This window comes from Molothrus aeneus, chromosome 3 (genome assembly GCF_037042795.1).
Source record: "Molothrus aeneus isolate 106 chromosome 3, BPBGC_Maene_1.0, whole genome shotgun sequence".
NCBI classification, from domain to species: Eukaryota; Metazoa; Chordata; class Aves; order Passeriformes; family Icteridae; genus Molothrus; species Molothrus aeneus.
Window position 1 is genome coordinate 8,436,210 of NC_089648.1, and position 12,330 is coordinate 8,448,539.

Genomic DNA, 12,330 nt, shown 5'->3' on the forward strand with positions numbered 1-12,330 from the left:
CATTTCCCCAGGTTGGTTTGCAGTCAGCAAAGGGAGAAAGAATCAAAATCTCTGGTGGGGTTTTTAGGTATCCACAGTTGGTTAGAGTGTGGTGCTGATAACACCAAGGTTGTGGCTTCCATCCCCAGACTGGCCATTCCATTAAGAGTTGGACTTGATCCTTATGGATCACTTCCAATTCAGAATATCCTGTGATCTGGGATCTAGAAATAAAGCTCAACAGTCAGTAGGAGTCATGTGTTGTCTTTTGCTGCCTCTTACAGAGCTCAGGGAGTAAAAGTCAGCCTGTTAACAGTAATGTGAGCCTGTGTTGAGTTCTGTAGAAGCATATACATCTTCCTGGCATTGCCTCTGCTCTTCTTTTTTCTTGGCACTTTGAACCTCTTTAAAAGATAGACATGCTCAATTTTTTTAAAATTAATAATGTAATTGTCCTCCTCACTTCCTGATGTCTGCCAGTGAGGATTTCAATGATAGGTGTTAATGCAGGAGGCAGAAATAAATCTTGAATGAGCTGCATAATTCAATTTTGCTGTCCAATCTGGAAAACTGTCTGGGGAAAGTATTGTAGACACTGAACTGGCTGAAATATTGCTGTTACCTTCAGCCAAAATTAACCTTCCAAAATTAGGTTAACTTAGAAGTCAAATCCTTTGTTTAGTTTTTAGTTTGTATTTTCACTTGAGTTCCTCTGGAGGTGATGATTCCTAGATTTTTTTTTTAAAATAAGGCTGTAAATTTAGCTGTGTCATGTTTCCCCTTTAAAAGTAACATTATGCTGAGATGGCTCCAGGAATCTGGTTCTCAAGGAAAAGATGAAATAATGGAAATAGCACCTTTTTCTTGAAGTTGGATTGATTCTTGTTATTTAAGTGCCTTATTAGTATTTGAATTAATACCTCAGTGGAAGCCAGCAATAGAAACGTCTGAGAAGGAAAAAACCCTCAAAATATTTGTCAACAAATTTGAGCAAACAGAATGTTTGAATCTGCTTCAGACATTGAGGTTTTCCTTGAAGTCATGAGAACAGAAACATTTTACTGTGATTTTAGATTATTCATCACCTGAACATTCAGCATGAACTTCATTAGTGCTCCCCCATAAGTCTTTGTTTCACTGCCCCATTCCTAAATGTATTTAACTGAGAGAACCTGTGCTAGTTATAGGTGAATTGATGTCTGTATTGCAAAAACCCTATCAAGTGGGGTTAGAATTACCATTTCTGTTTGATTTTTTTTTTTTTCCCTGAATGACACTAGTCACAAAGCTGCTGTATAGATGTTTGTTCAAAGTGATCACTAAAAGGAAATTATCAGACACAGGCATCAGCTTCCAACATCCCTAATGCCAAAGCTTTCTAAAAGGAGCTTTATGCAGCTGCTCACCAGCCTGGCTCTTAAAGAATGAATGTTTGCCTGTGACAGTGTGGTGGTAATTACTGTTCTTAGCAGCATTTAGGTGGTAAGATGGACTTCAGAACACATTCAGAATACAGCTTGATACGTACTGGAAAATAAAAGGAAACTCCTCTCTTTTTTCCCAGGTATGAATGCACACCAGTAGCACTGCTGGTGCAGAAGCAAACCACTGCAAATGTTGGTGTTTGATAATCCTAGAGAGGATTGTTTCATACCCATAGTCTGAGCTACAGAATGCAATATCTTGGAGTGATGGCTTTAATTTTCCACTAGAGGAATAGGGATGCAGTAGGATCAGTGAAGGAAAGAGCACAGATTCATCCACAAAGACAAGAGAAGAGTGTGTGTGGCTGGGCCTCATTGTGAATATCAGTTACATGAAATCCATGTCATAGATCATTTTCTAATTTAGGTGTAGTCAGTCTTCACCAGGTGCCTTTCAAATCCTCTAGTAACCACTGCAAAATTTAAGAAGAAAACCAACTGCTTTTCAGCAACAGCTCTGAAGTCTTGCTGGCAGACAGACTTTGCAGTTAGCATCTGAGGGCAAGTTCTCATGTCAGGTCCCCATCTGTCACCACATCATTAGGGCAGCCTAAGGCACGTGGCTTCTCTGGTTTTGAAGCATCAACCCTCAAAGAGGAGTTGCAGAAGTTCTCAGCAGCAAAGCATTTAACCTTTTTTTGGTGGCTCTGTTGCTTGTGTGAGACCCTGTTGGTTCAAAAAATGAATAAATAAAATTAATTTTACTTATTGGTTGCAGTCACTAGATACAAAGAAGCAGAGCTTTGCATAGGTCAGCTGTTGATCCCATACCAATAAAATGTTGCTTTGATTAAATACTGTAGACCTTCAGCTAGCCCACAACAATGCAAGACATTATTCTTGTAATCAAAACACATGATAAAGGTGGTCATTTAGAAGAAACAATGGCCTGAGGTTATTTTGTTCTTTTCTGGATAAGTTAATTTTAAGCTCTGGTTTGACAGGCTACTGAATGCAAAAGGAATGGGAAGTGTGGTCCCATTTGCTCAAACTCTAGGCCTAATTCAAAATCAGTCTGAAGCCTTGCTCTGCAGAGCTTCCTAGAGGTAACTTGGCATAATATACATCCTCCCTCTTTAGAAGAATTTTGGTGTTTCTTTCTTTAGGTGTATAGCTTCAGGGCCCTACCTCAAAAATTATCTTTTGTGATCAAATATTTATCTCCATTGCAACCAGTTAATTAAATAGGATTGGCAATTTAAAGGCCTTTTTATTTTTTCCTTTCCTTTTTAGATATTTCAGAGTATCAGAAAATAAGGAGGTATTTTTATCATGATTTAGTGAGTTTGGAAAGTGGGGCAGCATATAGTTTGAGCTCCAGTTTAGCTCCATATCCTAATGTGTTTTGCTCTCAGGATGGACTCAATTTCCCAACACACTCCTACAAACCAAGTTTTGAAGTTGTGTACCTTCATGACCATCTCCATTAATGGCTCTGCACCTACAGATGTGGGCAGCCAAGGACCCTGGGTTGAATCTGGTACTAACCCTTTCCCAAGCAAGAGGATCAGTCATCCTCCAGCATGGGATTTCACCAGAGGAAGCAGAGGGAGATGCATGTCAAGCTGTTTGGTAGGTGTTTGCCAAGCCCACTCCAGCAGATGACACACTGCTGGCCCAGGGATGCAGGCTAAATTCAGTCCTGTTGTTCTTTCTAAATAAATTTTGACAGGAATTGTTCTGACTTGTGCTCTGGAGAAGAGATTGGTTTCCTTCACTAGTCAGGTCTGTTTTGCTCCTTTTCAGAATGGTCATTCACTTTCCAAAGAAGACTCACACTGATAGACCACCTGTAAATCATAGCCCTTGCTGCCTTTTTATTTGCTTCCCTGCCAGCCTGCAATTCAGTTTTCATTAGAGCTGCCTCAAGCCAATAAATGTAAGCTTTTACCATGCAGACACATTGTAAGAAATAAGAAATCCTGTGGATTTTAAACAAATTATAGGCAGAATGAGATTGTAATTTGGGACATAGACTGACTTAAGAAGTTGATTCAATTGATGTGGCATAATAGTAATTCAGCATAATGTGCTCATGCCATTAGACTTGCACGGAAAAATGTTCCAAACAGCTATAATGAATAGTTTGGGTTTTGAAAACCTGAGAGAGCAGTTTCACCTGGAATCATAACTGGCATCTCTCAGAATGCTTGCACATTAAGAAAATTCAAAAAGGTATATGAATTTGAGTAAATTTCAGTACCACCTTGGGTAAAATTAAGTTTTAGTGTCACTCAAGCACTCCTGGAGTTGTAGAGGTAAAATCTGCTTCGCCTGTACAGCTCTGGAGGAAACTAACTCTGATTCAAGGAATCTGCATCATGCTGTGCATGAAAAACATAGAGAGACTTTCCCAAGAGGCTAAAAATCTAAGTCCTAGTTTTTTTTAGTGCAATTTAGCTGCTTAAAGAAGCTTGATTCTTACCTGCTTAGTTCCAAAGTAATTTAGGTACCTCTAAACATGCCCAAAGGAGTGTTGGAATGTGGCCTGTGGAATTCACCCCAATGCAGCTCAAAACTCCTAACTTTCTGAGCTGAGGAAAAAAAATGAGAAGAGAACCCAAAAAGAGAAGAAAAGCCATTGTCTAAACAATGACCAGATAACCCACAAAGCAAATACCCCATGGCAAAAAAAGCTGGAAGCTGCCTGAGAGTGCCAGTTTTAAAAGCGGCCATGATAACGACCCCTCCACACACACAGGGTTCTCATTTTGGTATTCTTATGATACAGTAACAATATTGGGGGGCACAGATAGATATGGAATACAGTAACATTATGAATTACCCCAGGATGTTCTACTCCTTATCCCATATCATCTGATTTATGCCCATTTAATACATTTCGACTGTAAACATATCTACACATATAGCCTATCTATACATACCTACATATAACTATATACAAATACAATTTCATTGGTCACTGACCATCCCCCAGATATGGACAGAGTTCATTTGGTCCATGACTGATATGACTGGACAAGTCCATGGTAATTAAAATATGCAGTGGCAGTGACATTCAGCAGCCCGTGGTACATTCCAACCTTACAGGCTGTTCTCAGCCACAGTCAAATCCCCCTGAGGTGCACAACATGTTTCCCCAGCCCTCTGCTTAACCCACCAAGTGTAAGCAGGTCCTTGAGCAAAAACAATCCCACAGCTAGGCTTGCCTTTGCTCAAGGCAGAATGAATCCAAACAGTCTTTCCTAACATAATTTCATACGCACAACAGGCACTTCATGTCTGTCTGCTGTACACAGGGGTTTGGAGTGGGCAGGGCCAGCTCAGTTAGTGGAATATCTGGTGTTACCTAAGTGCTGATGCAATTCCCCCCAGTTAAAGCCCCTTCTAAATCCTCCTCCCTTGGATATAAAATAGATTAGTTTATGAAAAATATGTCCCAAAGGTTTGTTTCTTGGCCTTGGTTCCTAAGAAGAACCAAGAGAGGATAGAGGCTTTGGAATGTGTTCTATCTTTCTGTCTATTAGGGTAGGGAAGAATACTGGGAAAACCAGCTGTGAATACAATAATAGGCTACAAAGCTACAAATAAATGTGTAAAAGTACAGAGAGTATATAAAAGAAAAAAGGCAAAAAATTAGCCAGCATCAATGTGACTATTGCAGTGGTGATTTGCCATTTTCAGACATGTGCTTCTGTCTTCATTCTCCTAAAATGTGTGTACGCAAATTGTCTACAACTTGAGCAAGGTCTGTGGCACCAGGGACAGTCACATTCTGGAGGCAGTTGTCAAATTTGGCTCCTCAAGGAACCTTTGTAGAGCTTTGACAGTGTCTAATTTTGCAGAGTGTTTTGTGAGGAGAGCCCAGCCATCTGGGTCTTTCAGCAGAAGATGATGGGCCAGGTGATCCCATCATAATTACCAACATTTTCTCTCCAAGTTTTTGCACAGAAATAAGATCCTTCAGGCACCAGGTAGTCTCCCATGCAGTAAGTCTTTTCCCCATTGCTCTGAAATCACAACTGCACAGAATGATCTGAGGATATGTGCAGGAGATAAATGTGTTCAGATCCACAGGTGACATTAGGTACTTCCCGAGGGGCCTGAAATATCACTTGTGATATTGAATATCATCACATGCTGTTCTACTCACCTACTTTCCTCAAATCTCCTTTATAATATCTTGCAATATATGTCAAGGTGTTGGGGAAAAGAATTGAAGCTTCGTGGTTTCTTTATTAGGAAAAGAAAAAGCCCATGAAAGACCAAAATGTTTCTGAGTAAGTTATATCTGGTGAATGGAGAATTGATCTGAATCTGGAATTGGTGGAGGTGAAGCTGTTAGTTGTAATCTGGTATGGTCCCCCATAATTTTGGATTGCTGTCCTCCAAAGCAATGGTACTTCATATTCTATAGTCTTGCTATCTGCAAATTCATTCCCTGCTTGCTCAAATTTAATAAATCCAGAAATGGACTTGAAACTACGTGGAGGCTCCCTTTGCATGCCTTGTCTTTTAAACAGATCCTTGTTTTTGTGATCACAGATTGGAAGCAAATCCTGTGCCTGTCTGCCTGCTTTGGGGTAGAGTCTTTCTTGGGAAGAGCTGACTGTGCAAATACCTAATTACAACATCGTGGTTTTTTTAGATTGAGGGAATGTGCTTCAATCTGTCTGGCTTTGGGGGTTTTTTGGTAATCAGATTTGTATCCTGTAGAAAGAGCTGTGATACCTGTGTATGCTTTGCTCTATGGATAATTCAAATCAAGATCTGATTTAAAGTTAACACTAGTCAACAGAATAATTATGTGATTGGTACAGGGAGGAACTAGCATCTATATTAAAGGGAGAGAGGAGCCTGTGTTAGAAATTAGATGGCAAGTCCTGCCTCTGTCACCAGTGATCTTCTATGACCTTGTGGTAAAGCTTTTGACTGTCCAATTGACATGTAGCTCTTGAAAGGGTGGTATTGTTTCACAGAAAAGGAGCTGTTGGCTAAAAAATCCCCAAAACCTTGTAAGATTTATCTTATTAAACTTTCTAGTGCTTTCAGCTCTGGCATATATTAGCAGGTGGTAATTCTAATGCCAATTTTAAAAGTATCTTCTAAAGTATTTTAAGCACTGACTTTTTTTTTAGGAAATTGCTAGAAATAGAAGTATGAAAGCAAAAGCTTGAAGTGTTCTTACTTTCTGAAAGTACCAGAGTTGATGAGTTTTTAAACACACCAAATTTTAATGAAAAAATCCAATTCTTGCTAAGCTCTGCTATTGGTCGCTGAGGCTATCACTGTTAGCAATGGATTAGGAGAACAATGTCACTGAACTGAATTCCTCTTTAATATGCCACAATTGAAAGGGTGATAAGAAGACTTGCACATTTCAGAAAGCTTTTTGATTGTAGTACCTTTAATAACTTTAAATTAAGTTATGGCTTTACATTAAAATGTATAAAATTATGAAGTCCCCACATCACAAAGTAGTGCAGAAATGATTAGAATGACTTTGTTGTGCTGATGAATTGAGCACAAGATGAGCACTGGCCTATTGCTAAAAAGGTGAACCCTATTAAAATGATTTTAATAAGCTTTTTAAATGCTTTCCATTTTGCTATTCACATAATTAAAAGGGAGGGAAAACTACTCAGACTAGGTAAAGAAAGAAAAGCCTTTGGGCCTTATACCACTTTCTCCAGTTTAGTTTCATTTGCAGAGTTAAAATTTGCAGGTACAGTTGTCATAAATTTCAAGTTAGAGGGCTTGAAGGTTGTATTGCATTTAGAGAGGGCAAACACCACTGTTTTTCCTATTTTGGATGAGTTTTTAACCTGGCTTTCTGTGGTATTTTCAGGGTCCACAGGATGAAGGAGGAATTGAAAATCTGACTCCATGTTCTTAGAAGGCTAATTTATTATTATATGATCTATATTATATTATATGAAAGAATGCTATATTAAAGCTATACTAAAGAATAGGGAAAGGATACAGACAGAAGGTTACCAAGAATGATCATGAAAAATCCTGACTACTTCCAGAGTCCTGATACAGCTCATGGGGATTGGTCATTAAGTTAAAACAATTCACATGAAACCAATCAAACATGCACCTGTTGGATAAACAATCTCCAGACCACATTCCAAAGCAGCAAAACACAGGAGAAGCAATTGAGATAATATTATTTTCCTTTTTCTCTGAGGCTTCTCAGCTTCCCAGGAGAAGAAATCCTGGTGAAGGGTTTCAGGAATTTCAGAAAATATGACAGTGGCAGCTTTCTATCCTTGTTTTGTACATGCAGAGTATTTCTGTTCTCTGAGCTGGTGTTCTGAGAGTGTGTGTTTAGCCAGAACAACCAACATGATCAATGTATGAGTTGCCCATTTTACACCTCTGTTACAGTGCCAGGGTCTTGTGCCCTCGCACCAAGCTGTTTACAAATGTATCATTAGGATATTTTCCAGCATAGCAGGTCAAATGCTATTAGTGAAATGAAACTCCAAAGTGCATTTGGAAGAACACTGATTACCAGACTAAATAATCCAGAACAAATGGCCAGAGTCTAACAAACAAAAATGAGTAATAAAACCAAGCATGTTGGAATATTTTGGCAGTTAACTAGTTTTTTCTTTCCTAGATAATCATACAAACCTAGTAGCTGTTAAACAGTGATTTGCATGCCAGGGACAGTGTTGCCATCAGTAGGAAATTACATCATTAATATGTATAAAATTTAGACCTTTGAAGGTATCCTGAACTTGCCAGTCTCTGCTAAGAATTTTTTTTTCAAGGACACATCAAAAGAGTTCTGTAAGTAGACAAATGTTGTATCTGCTGCTGGAAATGGATTTTAATACAAAAGATATGGAAACAGCTCTGCTCCTCTCCACTGAGTGCTGGTAGAGGAGATCCTTTCATCTGACCTTGCTCCTACTCCAGCTGCTTGCAGTGGCCTCCTGGGCTGAACAAAGTCCATGCTGAATCTCTTCTGGATCTCTAAGGAACTTTTTGTCATTTGTGGCACTTGGTGTTGATGTGCTCCTGCCCCTCTCCCAGCTTGCTGTGACTCTCATCCTCTCCTTGTCACATCTGAGTTTGGGAAGCATCTTTCCATACATTGCAAGGATCACTCTTCTTTTTGTCCTGTCACTTTTTCCACTTTGCTGTCCATTGCAGCCAGCAGGACAGAGCAGCCTTCCCCTGTAGTGCCCACAACTCTTTGATCACTGCTTGTGATGTGAGCACTTGTGCCATCAGTCACTGTTTCCTCGCTCCAGGAGAACACTCCCAGCCAGCATCTTTGGGCAGAGCAGCCTGTATTTCAATGAAGCAACAGCTTCTTTGTGTCAAGGGCACAGCAGCTGTGGGCTGTGTTAACATACCAGGGTAAATGCAGATCTGGGTTTTAGAAGATGGCTAATTTGTTCAGAGGTGGTTGTTGAAGAGCCATAATGTCAAGCCATATGGCAGGAAACCTTCATACAAAATTAATTCCATCATTATCTGTTCGTGTCTGCTTGTTGCCATTTTCCCATTTTTGTGTTCAAAAATCTGTGATATTCACTCTACTCTGGAGCACAGATGTGGAAAAGGAGTGTACCTGCTGTTCCTTGTGTGTCATATAAGTGTATGCTTAGAGCAGAGGGATTTTTTACTTTGCCATTAGAGCTATCATGCCAAAACAATGAGTAATGGCTCTAAAGAAAAGGCATGACAGTCAATTATCTGGCCATACATACCAAGGTGAATGCAGTAGGTCTTTTGATGTGTCCAGTGAGATATTTTGGTACCTTTGAGCCTTTGGCAGTCATAAACTAGAATTATTGCAGTAACTTTTCAGCACAGTGCTAAAACACTAACAGAATGCTATGTTTTACATTTCATTTTCTACCATATTCATCCTGCAGGAATTACTGTTTTGGGACTTTTTGTAAAGAACCCTCCTTTGAGGACTAATTATGAAAAATGTTTCTCTCTTTTCCACTTTAAATTACCTCTTAGTCTATTGCAGTTCATCTTAAAGGCATTTTTGTAATCAATTTTTTTCATGAACATTAATACAACCTGTGGGAGGTCTGAATGAAATAGAAAGTTTCATCATTTCTGCCAAGAGAATAGTTGTTGTTTCAGCTGCTTTTTTTTGTTTGCTATTTTTTGTTTGTTCTTCTTCTTTCTTTAATAGTGAAACAGGTGGTTTCTTAAAAAGATAGCAGATTGTTATAGTTTGAAGGAATTATTCTTGAGAAATGAGTGAATAATTACGACAGTTTCCTGAACAAACCACTTCCCTGACCCCAAAGCTCTGCATTCAAATAACTAAATGTTGTGTTCTTCAGAGGAGAATGTGCTTCTCTGGCTTGCAAATATATTTCCCATGGAATGCAAGACCAGTGAATGATGTGAAAGTTCTCTCTTTCTGTGGTCAGTCTGTAGTACAGAAAAGGAGTTTATCCCTGTGCTCCAGATGAGATTTCCCTTGCAGGTGTTTGGGTGACACTGGATGCATTTGTAATGTCTATCTGATCAAACCTTTTACCTAGTGTTTTGTTCAAAAGTTCAAAAATTTTAAGTTATTAAGTCACACATACCTGGAAAGTTGCATCTAAATGAACCCACATATAATGGAAGCTTTTTCAGGTTTGTGAAAACTGTGTTAATGTACATCCCCCAATTTCTCTAGGTACAAATGTGACTGCAGTTTGCAAGTGGTTGGTGAACATTAACTTATGGGAAGGAAAGGAAGTGTCTCCCATGTGCTTCTCATTAGTAAGACCAAAAAAAAAAAACCAAACCCAAAAAAAAACCAAAAAAGAAAGAAAAAAACCCACCAAAACAACCTCTCCCAAAAAAAAGCCAAACCAGAAAGGGAACTTTGAGGGCAACTCAATGAAAAAATACTGGTAGGTTCTGACATAATATGGAATTCATGCAAATCTTTCTGCAGATAGCCATCATCAAAACAAACCCCAATCAATGCAAGGACTGTGGAAGCTTTATGAGGGAAAGATTTTTAAAGTCCTTTTGTGTATTATGTGGTGAATATCCTGCAGCATGGATCTGAGGTTTGCACCTGCTGTGTTTGCTAATGCTAGACAATGCTATTAGCATGTCATGATTATATGACTGCAGAATAAACTAGGAAGCATCATGCAACCACAGAATAAAAGAGTTGCCAAGCTGGGCATAAGAAGGAAGTGGAAAATACTTCCTTTCTGCTTTTCTTGAGCTTAATACAGACATTTCCCTAGATTGTTTTATAAATATTGATGGTTATTGAAAGGACTGTTTACATCCCATGGAAATATTTTTAGGGTTTTTTGGTGTTCATTTAATTTTCCAAAGTGGTTGTAATAAATTTGATCAAGTAAACCTTATGATGTTTTGTATTTCATCCCACAGAAATACCTCAGGAGCTTTTTCTCTGCAATGCTGAAATCTCCATCATCTCCATTGAACATTGACAAAGTGGGGCTAACGTTGTCAAAATACACCATCTGTGAATTCTCACCCTTCTTCAGGAAAGGCGTTTTTGACTACAGCAGCCATGGGACCAGCTAAGTTTTGGGCCAGGATCCTTATGCTGGAGGAGTATAGCTGGAGTGGTGCCTTCACTTTTGTGCAAGAGGAATGAGGGAAAGAAAAAAAACCTGTGTCTCCTCCATACCTGGAAACATCCAAACAGCCCCAACTGGAGACCTGTGTCCTTTGGCAGCTCCCAAGGCAGTGCCTGCAGTCTCCTGGCATGGGGTGTACAGACATTTTTGTGTAAGTTGCTCTGTTAATAGTGTACAAAGATTCTGACTCTGGTAATGAGTTTGGATCCCCTTCTTGGCAGCAGTGCTTCCTTCCCATTTTCTCAGATAATTTGTTCGAGAGCATCTCGTGTTTACCGTGGCAGTGTGTCATGCTGACAGAGGGTTTCCCAGTGGCCTTTTGGTTTCTGTCCAAGCTGTTCCTTAAAGAACAGCTCCTCTTTTGTTTCTTTATAGCATAGTGTCATGTTTAAGGTAATGATCATGCCCAAATGTTGTTTCATTTTCTTTCCCTTCTAGATACACTGAGTATTGATTGTATAATTGTATAGTTTTTCTCAGAAGAATTAAAGGGCCTGGGTAGCTTGAATGCTTACAAAAATACATGCAGCAGGAAGAATATAATTTGAACCCTGTCAGAGTCCTCCACACTTAGTTGTTTGGAGGCTGAACAAATCATTCACCATTAATAAAGAAGCAAAGGAAGCAATAGTTACTGAATAACATGGTCAGCATCTTTTCAGATTTTCAGCATCATTCAGACTGGAAATGGAAATTGTGCACTGTACAGAGCTCTAGCTATGCATAAAGCTGATGCAAAGTGCTATATATTGTTTTTTAAATAGCTCCTTCACAATAATTGTAAAACCTGAGCTTTATTTGCATCAGTTAAAATTTACAGGATTTAAATAATAGTACTTTAAAATGACTCAGGATTTATTCAGACTTGCACATATATATATACAGGTAGAACTAATTTTATATTGCTGCAGATTCAAAACTATGTTACACTGTGACTGGAATTGAGTATGTGTACATGTTAATGTATAATTGGTTGTATAAAAATCAGAATTGAATTACTTCCAGTTATTAAAATGCATAATGAAAGGTAAGTTTTGTGTGCCATTTGTTCAGAGTGTGAAGCATTTTTTCTGAGTTGATATCACTGACCACTGGTAGGTTGTGGTAATCAAACTATTTCATGTCATTGAAAATTATTATTAAAACCTAAAGTAACAACACTGGTGGCATTTTTATTTCATGACCTAAATTATAGGAACAGCAATGTTTCACATTTAATATGATACATCCATGGTCCTGAGGGAACTGGCCAAGGAAGTGTCTAAGGCACTATTCATCATATTTAAGAAGTGATGGCACTC

At 38.8% G+C, this 12,330-nt stretch overlaps 1 protein-coding gene across 1 annotated transcript in view; it reads left to right on the forward strand.

The window, feature by feature from the left end:
* Positions 1-12,060, forward strand: part of KIF16B (kinesin family member 16B) — a 139,339-nt gene extending 127,279 nt beyond the window's left edge. Inside the window, exon 27 of the mRNA XM_066547784.1 lies at positions 10,815-12,060. Coding sequence (XP_066403881.1) covers positions 10,815-10,973 — 159 coding nt within the window. The 3' untranslated portion in view covers positions 10,974-12,060. The remainder of the gene's footprint in view (positions 1-10,814) is intronic.
* Positions 12,061-12,330: the final 270 nt, after the last annotated feature.